We start from the raw sequence: 21,079 nt of genomic DNA, 5'->3' as shown, positions 1-21,079 counted from the left end.
ATGCATTTTGAAAATGCTCCTGAAGCCAATTTCAGTCCGGAGGGTAGGGAACCTTGCATGGATAGTGGGTCTTGCCTCCTATGAATCTCAGGAACATTCGCTGCTTTACGGCCACCGGGATGTGGAAATAAGTATTCTGTAAGTCCACGGATCACATTATGTCTACCTTCATAAGCTCTGGATATATTCAATGCTAAGTTTGTTGGCCTGCCTTTAGTTCAGAATCAGCCTGAACTCTTGTTTGGGGCTTCTTTTGGGGAATAGATTCCATTTTCTCTCAGTTTATGGAGTAGAGATTTAAACTCCATCCTTAATAGCAGCAGCTGATGTTTTGGTGCTGGTTTTGTAAGGACTGACGGAGGAGGAGATTTGAACTGAAGAGGAAACCACTTTGTACAATCTACAGGACCCTCTTGTCAGTGGTGATTGATTTCCACTCTGCCAGGTGATTTGCCACACTCCCTCCCACTGAAGCGGCAAAGAGCTTAGAAGGAGCAGAGCCTTCATTGCTTGCGTTGGGAATGAGATTTCCCCAATGAGAAAAAACACTGCTGTTGCTGTCCTCTCTTTCGATTAGGTTGGCATTGATTTTAGGCCTGCTGTTGCACTTGCAAATGTGGATTGAACGATCACTGAGGGAATTGAACCCTCTGTCGGTTACTTGTGTCTCTGCAACTGTACTGGGACATGGAAGAACAAGTTACTTACCTTTGCTAACACATTATCTGGTAGAGACTCTATCTAGCAGGAAACTGCTTACCATAAAATATTCCCACGGCATCGGAGTGGATCTGGAAAATCTTGAGCAGTACCCTGCGCACTGGTAGGTGGCGCTGAACGGCTCTGTGTCAGCGTTGTAGCTAGCACTGGATGTGACATGTGCGGTACCTATATAGGTTCCTCCCCAGAGTACGGACATCAGTTACTTTTGTGACTATTTCCCCAACAAAATCATGCAGCCACAGTGTGCACACTCTAAGGACTTTTTTTAGGCACAAGAGTCCAGTTCACAGAATGGGGAGGATGGGAAGGTCGGTAAGGAATCTGTGGCTAAATAAAGTCTCTACCAGATAAGGTAGACAGTAAGTAACTTGGTCATCTGATAGAGACAGATTCCTTACCTTAGAATGATACCAAAGTGAAACCTCACCGAGGCTGGACCTGAAAATTGGTTCAGGCCAAAACGTCCTGGAGGACCGAACGGGCAAAATGCCCGTCACAATAGACCTGACTATTTACCCCTTGGCTGCGGCAGGAATTCCGCCGCAGCGCTGGGGCGGGTTTGGGGGCTGTGCTCATGACGGAGCCACTCCGTCATGAGTCACGGTTGAGCTGTGCTCATGACGGAGTGGTTCCGTCACGACTCCGCCCGCTGCGCTAATCGCCCGCACAGGCGGGGAATTAGCGCCGCGTGGGCGGAGCGGCGGCCAACGGCCGCAGCATGACGGAACCACTCCGTCATGAGCACACGGCACCCGTGGCTCATGACGGAGTGGTTCCGTCATGAGCGGGGAAGGGGTTAAGGCAGTAGTGTTTGTTAAAGTGTGCCAGGACGCCCAAATATCAGCCTGACAGATGTCCAGGCCACAAACTCCACGAGCTAACGTAAGGCATCGATGGCTGAGTTAGTCTGCCATGGCGTTTAGAGATCCTGCCAGATGCTGCATGACCAGGAAAATGTCCTGACATTCCAGCCATGCCCAGAGGAGCAGAGCCTCCTGGCACAGGGTCCACAATCTCCGTCCGCCCTGTTTGCTGCAGCACTGCATGGCAGTAGTGTAATCCATGAACACCTAGACCACTTTCCCTTTGAGAGAGGGAGGGAAGAAAAGCCTTCAATGCCAAGTGAATCACCCTCAGCTCAAGTAGACAATTGGTGTGGAGCAGAGTCTTCTGATCTCCACCTGTCCCAGATGGCCTCCCCATTCCAGAAGCGATGAATCGGTCACCACTGTCCGTTCCGGGTGGGTAAAGGAGAGGAATCTGCCTCAGATCCATTCGCAGTTCGTTAGTCACTACTACAGGTCTTTTGCAGTCTCCTTTGAAATCTGGACCAAATCAGAGATATTTCCCTGGTGCTGCCCCCACTGGGACTTCAGATCCCACTGCAGAGCCCAGAGTGCTTCACCAGCAGGAAGCAGGAGGCCATCAGACCAAGCAGTCTCAGAGTTAGTCTCACCAAAATCTAGGGCTGAGGTAGAAACAATGAGATTATAGCCCAAACGTCCTCAACTCTCTGCTCCAGAGGATAGGCACAGAATTGCATGGTGCCCAGAATGGCTCCGATGACTTGGCGCATCCAAGAAGGACTCAAGTAGATAGCCTTGTTCAGGATGGCTCGGGCCTCTTCCAATGCCATAGGCAGGACATGCGCAATCGAGTCCCTCACAGTGTGGCTATATCGGCCCACGAGGCACAGGGTATTCATAATCTGCGGTGCAAGACTGGCAGAGGAGAAAGGAAAATGCTACTTACCCAGTGTGCATCTTCTCATGGCATATAGAGCTGTAGAATCATATGCTTTTGCATAGATCGCCATCTATTGTTGGGTCCGGATATTGTACTTTGTTTTTCTTTGAAGAGGTTTTTCCAGTCACGAGGTAGGTGACTCCTCTTTTCGGTGATGGTGCGCATGGGCATCGACTCCATTGTTAGATGGTTTTCCTGCAGAGGGAGGAGTTAGTAAGAGTAGTAAGAAGGAGATGGCCATGAATCCATGTATCTGAGTAAGATGTTACTGAAATAGGTATAGTTCCCCGGGGAGGCAAGCAGGCGCATATGACTACAGCTCTATATGCCAAGAACAGATGCATACTGGGTAAGTAGCATTTTCCGTTCGAGGCATATGAGCTGCAGATCATATGCTTTTGTATCGACTACATAGCAGTTACCTCCCAAAGCGGTGGCTAACCTGTAGCTGTTGCAGTAGTCTGAAATATTGTACGTAAAACTGCTTGGCCTACTCTAGCTTGCTGTGCTGCCAATACACCCACAGAATAATGTTTTGTGAATGTATGAGGTGTAGACCATGTTGCAGCTTTGCATATATCATCTATGGGAATATTTCCTAGGAATGCCATAGAAGCCCACAATTTGCATGTAGAGTGTGCTTTAGGGGAACTGGTAATGTTAGTTTAGCCTTTGCATAGCATATTTGAATGCACTTGACTATCCACCTTGCAATACCTAATTTTGTTATAGGATTGCCTTTGTGTGGTGGAGCAAAAGCGATAAAAAGCCGATTTGTGTTACAGAAAGGTTTTGTCCTTTCAATGTAATAAAGCAATGCTCTTTTCACATCTAATATGTGTATTGCACGTTCTGCTACTGAATCTGGTTGAGGGAAGAACACAGGCAACTCAACAGATTGATTGATATGAAAAGCAGAAATTACTTTAGGAAAGAATTTAGGATTGGTCCAAAGAACTACTTTGTTTTGATGCATTTGTAAAAAAGGTTCTTCTATAGTTAATACCTGAAGTTCACCCACTCTTCTGAGTGATGTAATAGCCACTAGGAAAGCAACTTTCCATGTGAGAAATTGCAGTTCACATCTGTGGAATGGCTTAAAGGGTGGACCCATTAGTCTGGTGAGAACAATGTTGAAATTCCACACTGGAGCAGGTGGGGAATAACTCTTTTGAGTCCCTCCATAAACGCTTTTATGACAGGTACTCTAAAAAGAGATAGATGTTGTCTATTTTCGAGATATGTGGCTATAGCAGCTAGAGGTAAACGTATGGACGAGTATGCTAAATTGGAACGTTGTAGATGTAACAAATAACATATAATGTTTTGGACAGAAGCATCAAGAGGGTTGATGTGGTTGTTATTACAGTAAATCACAAACCACTTCCACTTTGTTGCATAGCAGGCGCTTGTGGTAGGACGTCTGGCTTCTTTAATAATATTCATACAGTCTGGAGGTAGATTAAGATAGCCAAACTCTAGGACTTCAGGTGCCAGATCGCCAGATTGAGTTGACTGGGTTCTGGGTGTCTTATGTCCCCCATGGCTCTGTGTGAGGAGATTGGGTGTAAGACGTCGTTTTTGATGAGAAACTTCAAAAAGTTCCAATAGGGTTGAGAACCATGTTTGACGTGCCCATGTGCAACCAACTAGGATTAGTGTCAGGTACGCTTGTTTGAGTTTCCGAACCACTAATGGAATGAATGGGAGAATCGAAAAAGCGTTAGAAAATATCCCTGACTAGTTCACCCATAGTGCATTGCCTTTGGACAATGGGTGTGGATACCTGGCCGCGAAGTTTGGGAATTTTGCGTTTAGGTGCGTGGCGAACAGGTCCATGTCTGAGAAGCCCCACATCTGAAAGAATGGGAGGAGAACTTGAGGATGTAGTTTCCATTTGTGGATTTGCTGTGTCTGACGACTTAGCAGATCTGCCATCTGATTGTCTACTCCCGGGAGGTGTTCTGCTAGGAGATAGATTTTGTGATGAATGGCCCATCTCCAAATGTTCTGTGCTAGGTGGGACTGTTGGGAGGGAGTGTGTCCCCCCCTGTTTTTGAATGTAGTACATGGAGGTCATGCTGTCTGTACGAATTAGTACTAATTGCGTACTTGAACGTGAAATGCTTTCAAAGCCAGAAAAATCGCTAGCAGTTCTAGATGATTTATATGAAGCTGTTTTTGTTGAGAGCTCCACAAGCCTTGAATTGTGTGGGTTTGGAGGTGTGCTCCCCAACCTGTCAGTGATGTGTCTGCTGTAAATACTATATGTGGAACGGGGTCGCTGAAGGGCCGCCCTTTCAAAAACTTGTGTGTTCCACCACTGCAGAGAGCAATGGATGCAACCGTCTACCAATACTAGATCTGATAACTGACCTTTAGCCTGGTTCCACTGACGTGCTAAGCATTCCTGTAGGGGACGAATCGGAACATCTTGCGTAGGGAACTATGAAAATGCAAGACCCCATCATTCCCAGTAATTGTATGAACACTCGAGCTGGTAAGGAGTGTTGAGGTTGGAACTGAGACATTAAGTTTTGAATATTCTTGATTCTAGCCGGGTAGGCTAGAGCTCTTTGTGTGTCTATAGTAGCTCTTAGATAGTCTTGAGATATGGATGGTTGGAGATGGGATTTGGTCTGATTTACTGTAAATCCTAGTTGGTGAAGGAGTTGCACAGTTTTGTGTGTGTGACGCAGACAGCTGTTGTGCGAACTGGTCTTTATGAGCCAGTCGTCTAAGTATGGGAAGACGTGAACCTGTTGTCTTATCAGGTGGGCTGCGACTACTGCCAAACATTTTGTGGAAACCCTGGGAGAGGTTGTCATTCCGAAGGGAAGGACTTTGAATTGATAATGCTGACCTGCTACCACAAACCTGAGGTATTTGCGGTGCGCAGGGTGTATTGGAATATGAAAGTAAGTGTCCTTTAAATCCAGAGTGGATAGAAAGTCACCTTGCTGATGGAGAGGAAGCCCTTGTTGGAGTGTTACCATATGAAAATGGTCCAACTTAATGTATAGATTTAGTTCTCTGAGGTCCAATATAGGCCTGAGAGAGCCGTCCTTTTTGGGCATTAGGAAGTAGAGGGAGTACACTCCTGTTCCTTGGTATTGTAAAGGAACTAGTTCTATTGCCCCCTTTTGCAACAGAGAAAGAACCTCTTGCTTTAGAAGGGTGAGATGTTCTTGTGACATGAGGTGCGACCTTGGAGGAATATTCGGTGGAGTGTTAGTAAGCTCCAGGTAATAACCAGATTGGATAATTTGTAGAACTCATTTGTCTGATGTAATCTTATTCCAAATGGGTAGAAATTGTGAAAGGCGTGCCCCGACAGGCTGGAAATGATTGGGGGGTATGGGAAATAAGTCACTGCTTGTTGTTTGCAGGGGAGGTGCGTGTTGAATTACCTCTGCCCTTTTCCTTGTCGTTGTTTCCTCTATATCCTCCTCTGAAATAACCTCTTGAAGAGGGCGATTGATTGTTGCCCTTGTAAGAGGAGGAGGGATTTTCTGTAGATACAGTTTTGGAGCCGCCCCTATAGAATGAGCGATGAAAGGAACCCCTGTTAGAAGGTGATTGTAAAGCTCCCATGGATTTAGCAACTTCTGTATCTTTTTTCATCTTTTCTAGTGATACATCTACAGCTGGGCCAAAAAGATGCTCTTTATCAAAAGGTTGATTAAAAATAGAGGCTTGTACTTCAGACTGGAACCCTGAAATCCTTAGCCAAGCATGTCTACGGAGTAGTACACTAGTGTTTACTGCCCGAGCTGCTGGATCTGCCTGATCTAAAGCACACCTGATAGAGGTGTTAGTTATTAATTTGCCTTCTTGAATAAGGTCACTGGCTTTAGTCTTATGCTCACCCAGAAGGAATTCAATTAACTTTTTGAGCTCTATCATACCTTGCCAACAATGCTTGGGCTTCAAGCTCCTCACCCACGCACACAAAGCACTCCACAACACCGGACCAGCGTACCTCAACAGCCGACTCAGCTTCTACACCGCCACCCGCCAGCTCCGCTCCGCCGGCCACGCCCTCGCCACTGTCCCCCGCATCTTTAGAGTGACTGCCGGCAACAGATCATTCTCCCACCTCGCCGCCAAGACATGGAACACCCTCCCCATCCGCCTACGGCAGACCCAAGACCTACTGACCTTCAGAAAAATCCTCAAGACCTGGCTTTTCGAACAGTAGCAGCACCCCCCACCCCTTAGCACCTTGAGACCCTCACGGGTAAGTAGTGCGCTTTACAAATGCTTTGATTGATTGAGCATTGGTAATGCGCCAATTATTAGCCGCTTGTGAGGCTATCCTTTTTCCCGAAGCGTCAAATAATTTGGACTCCTTATCAGGAGGAGGGGCATCCCCGGTTGTTTGAGAGTTAGCTCTCTTACGAGCATTGGAAACGACCAGAGGGTCTAAGGGTAACTGGCCTTTGATATACACACATACAAAGGGGCATTAGGTGCAGTTCTGTATTTTTTCTCTACCCTGGGAGTAATGATCCTAGCTCTTACAGGGTCTTTAAAGATATCCTCAGTGTGTTTGAGCATCGCCTTTAACATTGGTAATGTTTGTGTAGCCCTTTGAGATGAACTAAGTGTCTCAAACAAAAAATCCTCCTCTAAACCCTCCTTACGAAGCTCTACTCCATAATATTGTGCGGCCTATTAAGGAGCTCAATGTTCCCAATGTTATCATCTGGAGGTGAAGGCTTGGATCGATATGTCAGGATCATTATCTGGTTGAGGGATATTATAATGATTCCATGGATCGGGATCCTGTGGTGCATAGTCATCTATATCCCCACCCCCTGTATCCCGTGAGTCAGTTGATGGTGGTGTAGGGGAATGTGTAGGTTTAATATGCAATTCTTCGTGAATGGGTGAAATAAAAGGAGAAGGATTAATGGCCTATTTTTCTTCTTTAAAGGAATGTGGTAGTCCTCTGGTAAGCCCATTTTCCTCTTTTTAGGAAGTTTGGCATGAAAATGACCAGTTTCGGGATAAATCACCATTTTCCTTCTGTTTCCGGTGGATTTTTGATCCGAGGCTCTTTATTTGCCGGACGGGTAGAGCCCGAGCCGGAAGGCTGTTTATGTTTCAGGGCCAAGCCGGAAGGCGGGGTGCTCGAAACCTTTTCTCGGTGCCGACCTTGGCCCGAAGGCAGAGGAGAGATTGAAGCATTTTTCTTATGAAGGAGATGGTATGGGAACGAAGTCTCTTTACTCATGATCCGTTGTCCCGGTGGCAGGTCTTCAGCGTCGAATACGGAGACGTGCTCCTCCTCCATTTCGGCTTCCTGCGCTTGCAATTCTTCGTGTTCGAACGGACTCTTCTCCGAGGAGGTCCAGAGCAGAGCCAATTTGTTGGTACATTTTGTGACTTCCAGCCCGACGATCACAGAGGGTTTTCTTCGACCGAAACGACTGACACGCATCGCAGTCTTTCTCGTCGTGTTCCAGGGATAGGCAAAGGTTGCACACTTTGTGCAAGTCGGTGCGCGGGAACTTAGCCCAACACCCTGGGCATAACTTGAATGGAGTCCGTTCCATCAGCTGCTACAGATCCCGGCGCGGGTAGGCTCAACGGCCTTCCTTGAATGTTCCTATCGAAGGTTTGAGAGCAAACTATATGCGGAGAAGGGGAAACGCGATCGATAAACAATACCGTCGAGGATAGTGGATCGCGCGTCAAAGGGGGCCCGAAGAAACGGTGCCGAACCGGAGCGCAACAATTCACATCCGAACCCGATGGTGGAAAAAAACGATCTAACAATGGATGATGCCCATGCGCACTATAATCGAAAGGAGGAGTCACCTACCTCATGACTGGAAAGACTTCTTAGAAGAAAAACAAAGTGCAAACATCCGGACCCAACACTAGATGGCGATCTATGCAAAAGCATATGATCTACAGCTCATATGCCTCGAACATCCTCTTCCTGAAGGTATCCTGCCTCTTGGATTCCCTATCCGGTGGAGTGGTAAGAAACGCACTCTGGTGGAGGAACCCTGCACTACCAGGCTCTCAGGGGAGGTTCTGGGTGGGAAGGTGGCAATGTCTTCCTAGGACAGGGTATGAGCTGCACCTAGCAGCAAGAATGGAATATATTAATGGGGGGCGGGGGGAGTCCAGGCAATGGTGGACCCTCAAACTAGGCAGAGGAAATGACAGTGGGATGCACCCATTTTCACTGTGCTGACACTGTTGAGCTCAGTGACCAGAACAACAAACTAGTCTCAACTACCAAGCCACAGCAAATAGACCCATGCTAGGTCTTGCTGGATAAGATGGTGGATGCCTTTCATGAGATTTCCTTTAATTCAACACACTTCAAAAATGTGCATACAACAATAAAGAAGGAGAATATGTGAGTGGTGAACTTACCCATATAAGTCTTAACTTCTGGTTTGTTTTCTGGAAGCATGGGTCCAGGCCGAGCATAAAATTCTACATCAAGAGTAGCTGTTATAATGGGGTTAATGCCAAGTCAACTATGCATCAACTGAATTCTGCCATGCACGCAGTAGAAAGCTAATGTAATTTAATCGACATCCTTTAGATAACTGTATCAGGTTGGACAGCTAACACATCCTCTATAATCAATTATATGGAAACCCAAAATAAGTCAAGGGGTTCTGCTGGTGATACAAATTCCCACCCCTAACCCACAAACTCAGAGCGACACACACCACAAGCTGCATTGTGTCAGGATCCGATCAGGCCACAGGCGGGACTTCAACTTCATTGAGCTTGCACTTACTGTCCCCGCCCTCCATGTTAGAACTAAGTAATATGGTTTAAATCCTGGGTTACACTGCGCTGCTACAGACTGCAGTGTTTGCTCTATATATTGAAGAGGGAGTGCAAATTACCTCAGTCATCCATATATCATGCAGGTGGGAACAAGTGCTATTGTTGCTAAAGGCTAGTCAGGTAAGTTCAGAGAAAACTGTAACTGATAAAAAAATTGTAAGTAATAACATTTGTAGGCATTGTACCAGCCATCCTTTTCTGGAAGTGCAATCCAAGAATAAGGTGCCTTACACACTTGTGGTTAGAGCCAGTTAAGTATTAGGTGATGCTTCAGAGGCTGGAGTTCAGTCAGCCCTGTAAATATCTGCTTTCCGGCTCACTGTCATACAATATCTGTATCTGCTAAAAGAAATGAGGGCTGTCTGCAGGTGCAAGCACCGTTGTGAGGACAGAAAGTAAATGCTACTTACCAGTATGCATCTGTTCTTGGCATCTAGAGCTGAAGATCCACACACATAGCATGGATCGCCATCTGGTGTTGGGCCCGGATGTTTGCACTTGTTTTTGTCCTGGAAAGTCTTTGGAAGTCACGAGATGGGGACTCCTCCTTTGGATCATAGTGCGCATGGGCATCGGCTCCATCTTCAGATTGTTTTTCGCCAGCAGGGAAATTATGGAGCTTTGTAAGAAACAGGAAAGATGCCCATGTATGCTGTATCTTAAGATGGTACTGAAACAGATAAAGGTTGCCGGGGAGGCGTGTGTGGTTCTGCAGCTCTACATGCCAAGAACAGATGCATACTAGTAAGTAGCATTTGCCGTTCGAGGCATATGAGCTGCAGATCACACACTTAGCATAGATTGTATAGGAGTACCCATCCTCAGCGGCGACCACCAGTATCTGCTGCAGTAGTTTGAAATAGTGTTTTGAGAACAGCCTGACCGACACTAGCTTGTTGTTTTGTTTGCCCATCCACACAATAGTGTTTTGTGAATGTGTGCGGTGTAGACCATGTAGCTACCTTGCAGATGTCATCTAAGAGAATGTTTCCTAAAAATGCCATAGAAGCCCCTATCTTTCGTGTAGAGTGGACTTTCGGAGGAACAGATAAAGTACGTTTTGCTTTGTGGTAGCAAATTTGTATGCATTTTACGATCCATCCAGCTATCCCAGACTTTGATATGGGGTTGCCTTTGTGTGGTGGTGAGAAAGACACAAAAAGTGGTTTGGTCTTACGAAAAGGTTGTGTTGTCTTGATGTAATAAAGCAATGCTCTTTTAACATCTAACGTATGAAGAGCTCTTTCTGCGACTGTGGTTGCGAGAAAAATACGGGCAACTCCACAGACTGATTGAGGTGGAAGGGAGAAATGACATTTGGAAGGAATTTAGGGTTAGTTCGTAGAACAACCTTATTATGATGGATTTGCAAAAAAGGTTCCAGGATAGTTAGTGCTTGTAGCTCACTAACTCTCCTAAGAGAAGTAATGGCCACTAGGAAAGCAACTTTCCATGTTAAGAATTGTAGCTCACATTTATGTAGAGGTTCAAAAGGAGGGCCCATTAGTCTCGTGAGAACGATGCTTAAATTCCACACAGGTGAGGGTGGAACTCTGGGAGGAATTATCCTTTTAAGGCCTTCCATAAAGGCCTTGATGGCAGGTACTCTGAAAAGTGATAATTGTTGTCTATTTTGTAGGTATGCTGCTATGGCAGTAAGGTGCAGTCTAACAGACGTATAGGCTAAGTTGCACCTTTGGAGGTGTAGCAGGTACCCTATGATGTGTTGGATAGACACGTCTAGGGATTGATGGTGTTGTTATGACAATATATCACAAATCGCTTCCACTTGGCTGCATAGCAGGCTCTAGTGGTGGGACGCCTAGCTTCTTTAATGACGTTCATACAGTCAGGGTGAAGATTAAGGTAACCAAACTCTAAGTCCTCAGGAGCCATATCGCAAGGTTGAGCTGAGCTGGGTCCGGGTGTCTGATCTCTCCACGGTTCTGGGTTAAGAGGCGTGGTCAGAGGTGTAATTTTTGGTGCGGAGCTACGGACAGTTCCAGTTAAGGTGTTGAACCACGGTTGTCTGGCCCAAGTTGGAGCAACTAGAATGAGAGTCAGCGAGTGTTGCTGTAGTTTGCGCACCACCAGTGGAATGAGTGGGAGAGGGGGAAAAGCGTACGCAAATTTAGCAGACCAATTCATCCATATCGCATTGCCTTTGGACAATGGGTGTGGATATCTGGCGCCGAAGCTTTGGCATTTGGCGTTTTCATGAGGGGCGAAGAGGTCTATCTGTTGTTGCCCCCATATTTGAAAGAATGGCTGAAGAACTTGCGGATGAAGTTCCCACTCGTGGATCTGTTGTGTTTGACGACTTAACAGATCGGCTATGGTGTTTTGGACTCCCGGGACATGATGGGCTAGGAGAAATATATTCTGTGGTATAGCCCATCTCCATATGCTCTGTGCTAGCTGAGAAAGCTGCAGAGAGTATGTCCCGCCTTGTTTCTGTATGTAGTACATGGCTGTCATGTTGTCTTTGCGGACTAAGACAGCTTTGCCTGATATTTGCTTTTGGAATGCTTTTAAGGCTAAGAATATGGCTAGTAACTCCAGGTGGTTGATGTGGAGTACCTTTTGTTGAGGTGTCCATCTGCCCTGCATGGTGTGATGTAATAGGTGAGCTCCTCATCCGGAGAGCGATGCGCCCGCTGTCATGACAGTTTGCGGAACTGGCTCTAGGAACGGCCGCCCTTTGGAAAGGTTTTTGGTGTTCCACCACTGGAGAGAGCGATGAGTGCGACTGTCTACCAACACCAGATCTGTTAGCTGACCTTGAGCCTGGTTCCATTGGCGTGCTAAGCACTCTTGTAGCGGACGCATCTGGAGTCTTGCAATACGGGACTATAAATATGCAAGAGGCCATCATCCCTATGAGTTGCATGAACACTCGAGCTGAAAGGGAGTGTTGAGGTTGAAATTTGGGGAGGAGAGCCTGCATGCTTGTTATCCTGGCTGGAGTGGGATAGGCTAGTGCTCTTGAGGTGTCTATGGTGGCACCAAGGTATTGTTGTATGTAGGATGGTTGCAGATGGGACTTGGTGTGGTTTACTGTGAACCACAAGTCGTGTAGTAGTTGGATAGTCGCGTGAGTGTGGTGTACACACTGGTTGTATGAGCTGGCTTTTATGAGCCAGTTGTCGAGATATGGGAGGACATGAATTTGCGGTCTTCTTAAGTGGGCTGCTACTACTGCTAGGCACTTGGTAAATACCCTTGGTGCTGTTGTGACTCTTAACGGGAGCACTTTGAATTGATAGTGCTGCCCGTCCACAACAAACCTGAGATACTTCCTGTGAGCTGCGTGAATGGGAATATGGAAGTAGGCGTCCCTGAGGTCTATAGTAGCAAGGAAGTTGCTTTGTGAAAGAAGAGGAAGGACCTGCTGAAGTGTGACCATGTGGAAATGGTCTGAGTGTATGTATAGGTTTACAGGTCTGAGGTCTAAAATAGGTCTCAGAGAGCCGTCCTTCTTTGGTATGACAAAATACTAGACTCCCGTGTTTTGTTGGCGCAGGGGAACCAGTTCTATTGCATTTTTTTGTAGAAGGGAGATTACTTCGTGCTTTAGTAGTGATAGGCATTCTTGTGACATTGGACGCTGTTTGGGTGGTATGTTTGGGGAGGGGTAGAGGTAAGTTTGAGACAGTAACCTGATTGAATTATCTGTTGCACCCAGCTGTCTGTGGTGATGTTGGTCCAGACAGAAAGGAACTGTTGGAGTCTTCCCCCAACAGGAGTGGAATGGTCCGGGGGAAGCAGAGGGAAGTCATTGAGTAGGGGTGGAGGCAGAGCGAGTGTTGTTAGTCTTGCCTCTGCCCTTGTTATTGTTGCCTCTAACATCCTCTCTGGTAACTTCTGGTGAAGATTGACTGGGTGGAAGCCTTGTAAGAGGTGGAAGGGTTGTCTGATAAGTAGCCTCTGGAGTTGCCTCTGTAGGAGGAGCGATGAAAAGAACGCCTGGGAAATTGCGATTGCAAGGCTCTGATTGACTTGGCTGTGTCTGTGTCCTTTTTCATTTTCTCCAGGGAGGAGTCTACATCAGGGCGAAAGAGGTGCTTTTGGTCGAATGGTTAGTTCAAGATCGAACTTTGTACCTCAGGCTTAAAGCCTGAAATGCGTAGCCAAGCGTGCCTACGCAAAAGGACACTGGTATTTACAGCTCTGGAGGCGGTATCTGCCACATGGAGAGCGCAATGAATGGAGGTATTGTTTATTAGTTTACCCTCCTGTATGAGGTCGTTGGCTTTAATTTTAGATTTGTCTGGGAGGTGTTGCAATAGGGACTCAAACTCGTCATAATGTGCCCTATCGTATCTGGCTAGCAGGGCCTGTGTGTTGGCGATGCGCCATATGTTAGCCGCTTGTGAGGCGTCCAAGAGTTTAGACTCTGAGAGTTAGCTCTCTTCCTGGCATTGGATACCACCATGGAGTCTAATGAAACAGGGCCCTCAATGTAAGCTGGATCTGTAGGGGCAGCTTTGTATTTCTTTTCTATGCGAGGGTTGATGACTCGAGCCCTAACCGGATCTTTGAATGCATCAGGAGCATGCTTAATAACTTCTTTGAGCATGGGTAAAGTAGATGTTGACCTTTGTGTAGTGTCGAAAGTGTCCAACAAGAAATCCTCCTCGCTGGGTCTGTGTGTAGGTCGACCCCGTGGTACTGGGCAGCTCGGTGAACGAGCTGATTAAGGCCCATAGTGTCCTCTGGTGGGGAAGGCCTAGAGGGGTAGATGTCTTGAGGGAGATTAGGGACGTCAAGTGTGTTATAGGCATCCCAAGGTGGGCTGGCATCCCCTAGAGGCACAACGTCCGGACCCCTCTTCCCCCCCCCCCCCCGTGTCATCAGAGGTGTCATCATCGTCTACTGGTGTAGGAGATTGTGTAGGAGAATGTGGTGGTGGGGGAGGGGTAGGTGGAGGAGGAGGAGGAGGAGGTGGAGAAGGGACTCTAAGAGGGGATGTAGCAATGTCCCTCTTCTTAGGTAGTGGAGCAGGTGTAGGCTTGTCCAGTGGTCTTTTCCTCTTTTCCTGGAGCTTAGTGTCATTTGACCAGTTTTAGGGTCTTTAACCAGAGTTTTTTGTGCAGGGTCTGGTCGAAAAAGCTCTTCTGATTAAGGTTGGTTTTTCGGCGCCGAGTGTTTTAGTTCCGAGGGCTTTTTCGGTAGCGGCTCCGGAGTGTCCTTGGGTTTGGACCCATGTTGTTTTGCAGTCCTGATGATTTTTTTCGGCTCCGAAGAGTGTGAGTCCGAACTCTTGGGAAGTGGCTTCTTGGTCGGCTCTGAGTGTTTTTTCGGTGCCGGCGAGTCGGTGCTTGTTTTCGGTGTCGAGGGCTTTGAGGTGGAAGCAGCGGTCGACACAGAGGAGGAGGGCGGTTTCTTTTTCGGTGCCGAAGATTGAGTTTCGGCACCGGACGCAGGCTGACTCGAGCCCGAGTCGCTGGAAGGCTTGGTAGGCTTCTTTGCCGGGCCCGAGGGCGGGGCGTGGGAAGCTGTGTGTCGGTGTGCACCTGGGCCTGAAGGCGAGGGTGTGACCGAAGCCTTTTTCATATGGAGAGGGTCGGGGTCTTTACTTACGACCTTTTACACCGGAGTGATTTCTTCGACGTCTGAGTCATCGGCTTCGGAAGCGCTGACAAGGCCTTCTTCTACCCACTCCGACTCCGATACATCGACGCCCTCTTGGAAAATGTCATCGGGGATTGCTGTCGACGAATGAGCCATGGTGCTCCGAGCTCGCCGATCCCGAATGGTCTTCTTGGAGCGGAAAGAGGCACAAGCTGGACAGTCTCTGGCCTCATGCTCCGGTGACAAGCAGAGGTTACACACCTCATGCAGATCGGTGTGGGGAAACTTCGACCCACATCGAGGACAATTTTTGAATGGCGTCCTTTCCATGAGCCAGATGCTAAGGCCCAGGTAGGCCCGAAGGCCTTCGTCGACGACCGGAATCGAAGACTTCGACTTGGAGAGATGCGCGACGAGTGGGGTTCGCGATTGAGACAATACCGTAGAAAGGGTGAAGGATTGTGCGTCGAAATGGAGTCGGTAACTGTTCCGAACTTGAGCGCGGGAAACACATCCGAGCCCGGTGGCAAAAAAAAACTATCTGAAGATGGAGCCGATGCCCATGCGCACTATGATCCAAAGGAGGATTCACCTATCTTGTGATTTCCAAAGACTTTCCTGGACAAAAACAAGTGCAAACAACCAGGCCCAACACCAGATGGCGATCTATGCTAAGTGTGTGACCTGCAGCTCATATGCTTCGAACATGAAATTATGACAAAGAAAATCTGGGGACTTCTAGGATGAACCACAGAGAGGGGAAACAAGTGACAGAAGCATGCTGGCGTCTTGAAAAATGCAGATGTAGGAATGGGCAGGAGAAAGAAGTGTGTATGGTAGGCCTAGACAAGAGCTGTATGGAGAAAGAGACTGTAGAATCTGGCAGTAGCAAAGCTGTGATACATTTACTAGCACTAGATCTTACTTGGTATTCTTGTATAAATGGCATTGTACTCCAGTCCCTTTGTGCAAGAGAAACAGGACGGGGAGAACCAACAATAGACATGCAGCCTATCAGGATACTAGTTACACTGTTCTAGCTACCAAGGTACCTTACTCAAGGCCCATGTGAGGCCTACGTTCTTCATGGCACCACAACAACAAAAAAGATGGGAGTGACTGGACAATAATAGCTGCCAATAGTATTGCAATATTAAGCTAAAATGCCAGAGGATGCAAATATGGAACGAAACACAAACCTGGCATGTGATTCTGGAACATGGGAAGGACAGTAGGTTGGATGATGCGAAGACTGGACAAAAGAGTGATTGGACAGAGGTGGCTTGGGAAGGATTAAGGCTACAGGTCTCCAGGTGACTAGTAATGCTGTCTCTCCTAGCTAGCAACAACTTTCTCGTGAGCAGCTCCCTTTGTATTTCCTTACAATGTATCTTATATTCTTTATTGGCATCTAGTGTCCCATGTTTTTGGTTAAAATAATCAGTTATAATATGACTGAATTTAGAGCAAGCCTAATATTGTCAGGTTGATTGGTTTGATTGGAAAAGGAACCAAATACGTCTCAAGTATGCTCAAGAGGAGAAGTTGCAAGAGTACTATAGGTTCAGAGTTTATTGACAGATCGAAAAGGATTTAATCATCAAGACATAAACAGTCATCCAAAATGCGACCTAAAAACAATAATAGTTGTCTGCTTAACTCTGAAGATTTTATGTGCACTGAGGTCACATATTCAATGCCAACATTTTTCACCAGTGTTTTATTGATGTTTATGTTAGAATAGCTGGTTTTTACTCATTTCGATTAACTATTATTGGTTTTATGTCACATTTTTAATGGCTGTTTTCTATGTTTTGATTATGAAACTTTGATGATAAACTTTGAGTACTATAGGTTTTAGCTCCCCTGCCAGCTTTGCAACTGCCAGAGCCTTCCACACTTCAGGAAGCGTTTAAGAACCTATCTTTTCTGAGGCCCTCCGGTCTGGCTGTAGCATACCGTCCTAAGCGTGGAGATACCCCTTACTGGGTGATTCGGGCGCTATATAAATTAATAAATATCAAATATCTGTTTTTACAGTAGGGAGTTTGTTGCTGCTTGGCCAACTACTCATGATTCATAATCCCTCCAACTCTTACTAAAAAAGCTATAATCCTAACTTTTAAAAATTTAAAATCCTTCCTTTCTCACCAGGATTCACGTTCATCATATATCTATTGTCTGTATCCTGCTAAGTTAATGTCAGAAATATCTACAAACACCACCTATGCACTGCAACCTCCTTTTAGGCACTTTGTCTTTAGATGACCGTTTTCTAAATTGCCTTCCTGGCTGGCATTTAATGGCTCGGCTGACTTTAATCAATCACCTCTCCTATACACCACACAAATATCGCTCTGATGTGGTTATCTAATCCATCATACTACTACTCTCCCCTTTGAACCACTTACTATTTTTCTTTACATGAAGAAAACATTTAAAATACTCATACAGATGACATTACTATTTCTTTCTATGCACTACTGCCTGTAGAAAATACTATTCTAACTTCTGTTACTATTGATATTCTTTACCTAAGTATATGCGGTCTTTTCCCTCCTCCAAATTGAAACCCCATTTGGTTAAGTGGTGTTTTATGTAATTCTCTATTCAGCACTTTATAAAGAACCCTAGGGCTCTCAGTAAACATGTCTTACCTCTTTACTGTCCTTCACAATTGGCTGCATGACACTGAGTTCCTGTTGAGACCCAACCATAGCGCTGCTGGTACTTTTATTCCTCACATGGCCTTTTTTAAAGGGCAACTTTACACCTGGTTGGTTATCTTTTGTAGGTGATGTTGGTGATGTAGACAATACCAGAGTTTTCAATGCAGCGACTTCAGCTTGAAGTACATCAATCTTTTAAAAAGGAAACCCAAGCATTAGTTTTTGATAGCATTTTTCAAAATATCATTAATTCGCCAGAATGTATGTCTAACACAAATTATTTATCTTATCAGAGCCAGAATACCCATATGGGGGAGTTTTGCGCTACTGTTACAGGCAATTAACGTTTTTTATCCAGCACAGGGTCATGCACACAATAACAAGATCTAGAATAGTTTGCTAAATAGAAGGAGCAAGTGGCTGGGACAAAATATTTACATCAATCATTTTCTTTTTTGCCACATCGGAGTCTAACAATTCATCCGAATCAAAGCACCCGCTTTGCTCTAGAAATCCTTAACAAATGAATGCTCACATTAAGGACACTGTCAGGCTCTGTTCAGGGGGCTGCAGGAGAAGCAGAGACTAGATGGCCTCAACTCTGGGGCTTGAGGTCCTGTGCCTTCGATACTCCAGGGTCTGATCCAGTATCACTCAGAAAACTGGGCCAAGTACAATCCCTTCAGCACTGGACTCTCAGTGGTAGTGATGGCGAGCAGTCACAGTCTTCTCAGGAAGGTAGTGAGGGAGTGCACAAGCTCAGCACTCTTTGGGTACAATTAGGTACAATTCAGTGGACTGAGCTCTGGGGGGTAGCTGCACCTCAATCAGCTACTCTTTCCTTCACTCCTGACCCTGCCTTCTGGTCTAGGCAGTTTGCAGGAATAGTTGTAATAGCATCTGTTTAAGCTCTGGTGCAGATTACACCACATGTGAATTGTCAATGCCCTCAGCTTTTCACAGTTTATGCAGCCACCACTGTAAGTCCTGAAGGCGTTCAGCTTTCTGGCACCAGTGCACAACCCGTATCCAATTTCTGATAGGACGTACCTGGCGAAGTTCCGATGTAGTCTCCTCCAGCTACAGAGAGGTTGCAGATGAATAGCAGCAGCTAGAGCAGATGACAGACCTCTGTTGTAGTCAGCAAAACAAGTAACCTGGCATTGCAGGGGCCCCACTTGGGTATATCTTGTGATACTCTATCCAGGTTCTAGGCGCTATGCTTTGCACAGGCCCCCCATAAGGGCACTAGATTCCTTGGTGAAGGAGGATCAGGCTGACTTTAGTCTCCTTGGACCCAGTAGCACATGGGCAGCAGGTACAGTGGTCCAATGTCAGTCCAGTGAAGCACATGTGTGGTGCTCCTCCAAGCAAGATGACAAGTGCAGGACCTCGTTCACTCACTTGATTAAGAGTGAGGTTATGGCCAAAAAAAAACTAGGATACCGGATACATGCAGTCAGGCACTCATGGCAGGGTAACAAGACTATAAAGCATGAAGGGAATATTCCGATCCGAACACATTATCTACCAGATCAGACTATTCTAGGACTTTATTCCACCACTGGCGAAGTCAGAGCAGCCAAATTAGCAGGAATGCCTATCTGCATTTCCATAGTTCATTCCAGCTTCGTGCTCCACAGTGAAATCTGGAACTTGCAATGAGATAGAACGTTTTAGCACTTTGAGATGTGCACCCTTCATTGTCATTGGCCTGGAGTGGTTTGTGATCTGCCTGCACCACAAATGTATCAAACAGATACATCCGTAACCTTGCTAAAGCCCGCACTATGGCAAGGCATTCCTTCTCAAGAGCCCACAAGTTCTGTTCTCTAGGTAGAAACTCATGACTAGCTCCCAAGTCTTCCTTAGAAGGTGCACATCATGACATGGGGCATTAGAGTTTAGCATCAAGGTCAGACTTTACCTATAGACCTATTATTTGTTTCTAGCAAGTACTGGTCCAGCCCACCCCTCTATGGCACATTTCATGGAAACATGCTCCTCCAACAGATTCTAAACCTTTCATAGATATTCATAATAATTACTGATTGAACATTAGCAGTAAAATTGCATAAAACAGAATACAGTATGGATGAGGAGTTGCCTCAGTTGAATTCTGAAAAGCTCCAACTTTCCTATTAAAAATAAAATGTAAGATTTTTAAACTTTTTTTATGAATTAAATCAAATATTTCATCAATTATGTATTTGAATAATGAATGTTTGTTTCTGTATTTTTGTGTATTGTTTTGCAGTTCAAATCATTGAAAAGTCTTAGGCCGAGGTGCCGGATTCCAATAATGATTCAGTGGGGGCCCCCCAGACTTCAATAAAGATTCAGTGGGGGTTTCCGAGTTCCAGTAATGATTAAGTGGGGGTCCACAGAAGTCAAAAGGTTCCCAGGGCCTGTGTTCTTCCTCAAACCTGTACCACAATTGGCACATCTCTGGCCACTGGTAAGCCCCTTGTAAAAGGTACCATGGGTACCAAGGAGACTCTGACCAGGGAAAGCCTCTATGGGCTACAGCACATATTGTGCCACCGTTAAAGGCCCTGCACCATCACACACTGCCACTGCAGCCTGCGTGTTTTAGTGCAGAGAAAAGTGAAGAGTCGACATGGCATCTCTGTGTGCCATGCCTGCAACCCACTGCCAGGGGGCCAGGTACGTCACGCCTCTAGCAGAGTGCACTAGCCCCTAGGTGAGGGCACCGTTGCATAAGCACTGTGCCCCTACAGCGTCTAAGTCCATTCTCAGACATTGTAAGTCCAGTAGAGCCATAAAGAGTATATGGTCTGGGAGTTGGTCATAACCAACTCTACAGCTCCTTAATGGCTTTACTGAAACGTTGGAAGTTTGGTAGCAAACCTCTCAGCACATTAAACCCACATTGATGCCAGTGCATTAACCCCTTCAGTGCCCATGACGAGCTGGACTCGTCATGGGCTGCGGTGGCGCTGTGCCCATGACGAGTCCAGCTCGTCATGAACTCCGCCCGCTAATGCAAGGCGCGGCACTGGGCGGGGAAAGGGGCGGGCATGCAAGGGGTTAATGTAAAATGCACTCAGAAGGCATCTTAGAGATGCCCCCTCAAAAACGATCAGCCCTCGTGTGGTTCCTGAACGGCTGTCTGCCATTTGCCACCACCAGATAGGTTTCTGGACCCCTCGGTAGAGGGCCTCCGCTCTCTGGGTTCAGAAAAAAAGCCCATTTTGGGGAGAGGTGTAATGCCTCCTCTCCCAGGATGGGCTGGGTCCACGAAGGGGAAGCTTCAAAGGCCTGCCGCCTTTGTAAGCTGTCCCTGCCTTTCACTGCCCCCAGCAACTGGCTCCTGACAGTTCTGACCTCCAATTTGGGCAGGAGAATCGGCGGGAAAACCAAGTTAGGAGGAGAGGTGTGCCCATCTTTGCCAACCCAACCCCTCCGGTGGGGGAGGTGAGGTGAAGCACACATCTCCACTGGAGGGTGGCATAATAGGGGGTGTACTCACTCCAAGGAAGGGACCTATTGGTCAAGATCTGCATTCCCCTGTAACGCCC

The 21,079-nt window shown here is 46.6% G+C and overlaps 1 protein-coding gene across 6 annotated transcripts in view; it reads right to left on the bottom strand.

Annotated features, from left to right (window-relative positions):
• RAB3IP (RAB3A interacting protein) overlaps positions 1 to 21,079 on the bottom strand; it is a 607,212-nt gene that overhangs the window by 44,891 nt on the left and 541,242 nt on the right. For all 6 annotated transcript variants that reach the window (XM_085652511.1, XM_085652507.1, XM_085652510.1 and 3 more), the window contains one exon: positions 17,526 to 17,729. In XM_085652511.1, coding sequence (XP_085508637.1) covers positions 17,526 to 17,729 — 204 coding nt within the window. The remainder of the gene's footprint in view (positions 1 to 17,525; positions 17,730 to 21,079) is intronic.

Source organism: Triturus cristatus, chromosome 4_1 (genome assembly GCF_964204655.1).
Source record: "Triturus cristatus chromosome 4_1, aTriCri1.1, whole genome shotgun sequence".
NCBI lineage: Eukaryota > Metazoa > Chordata > Amphibia > Caudata > Salamandridae > Triturus > Triturus cristatus.
The sequence above is the reverse complement of the archived record's forward strand: the minus strand, read 5'-3'. Positions and strand labels throughout refer to the sequence as shown.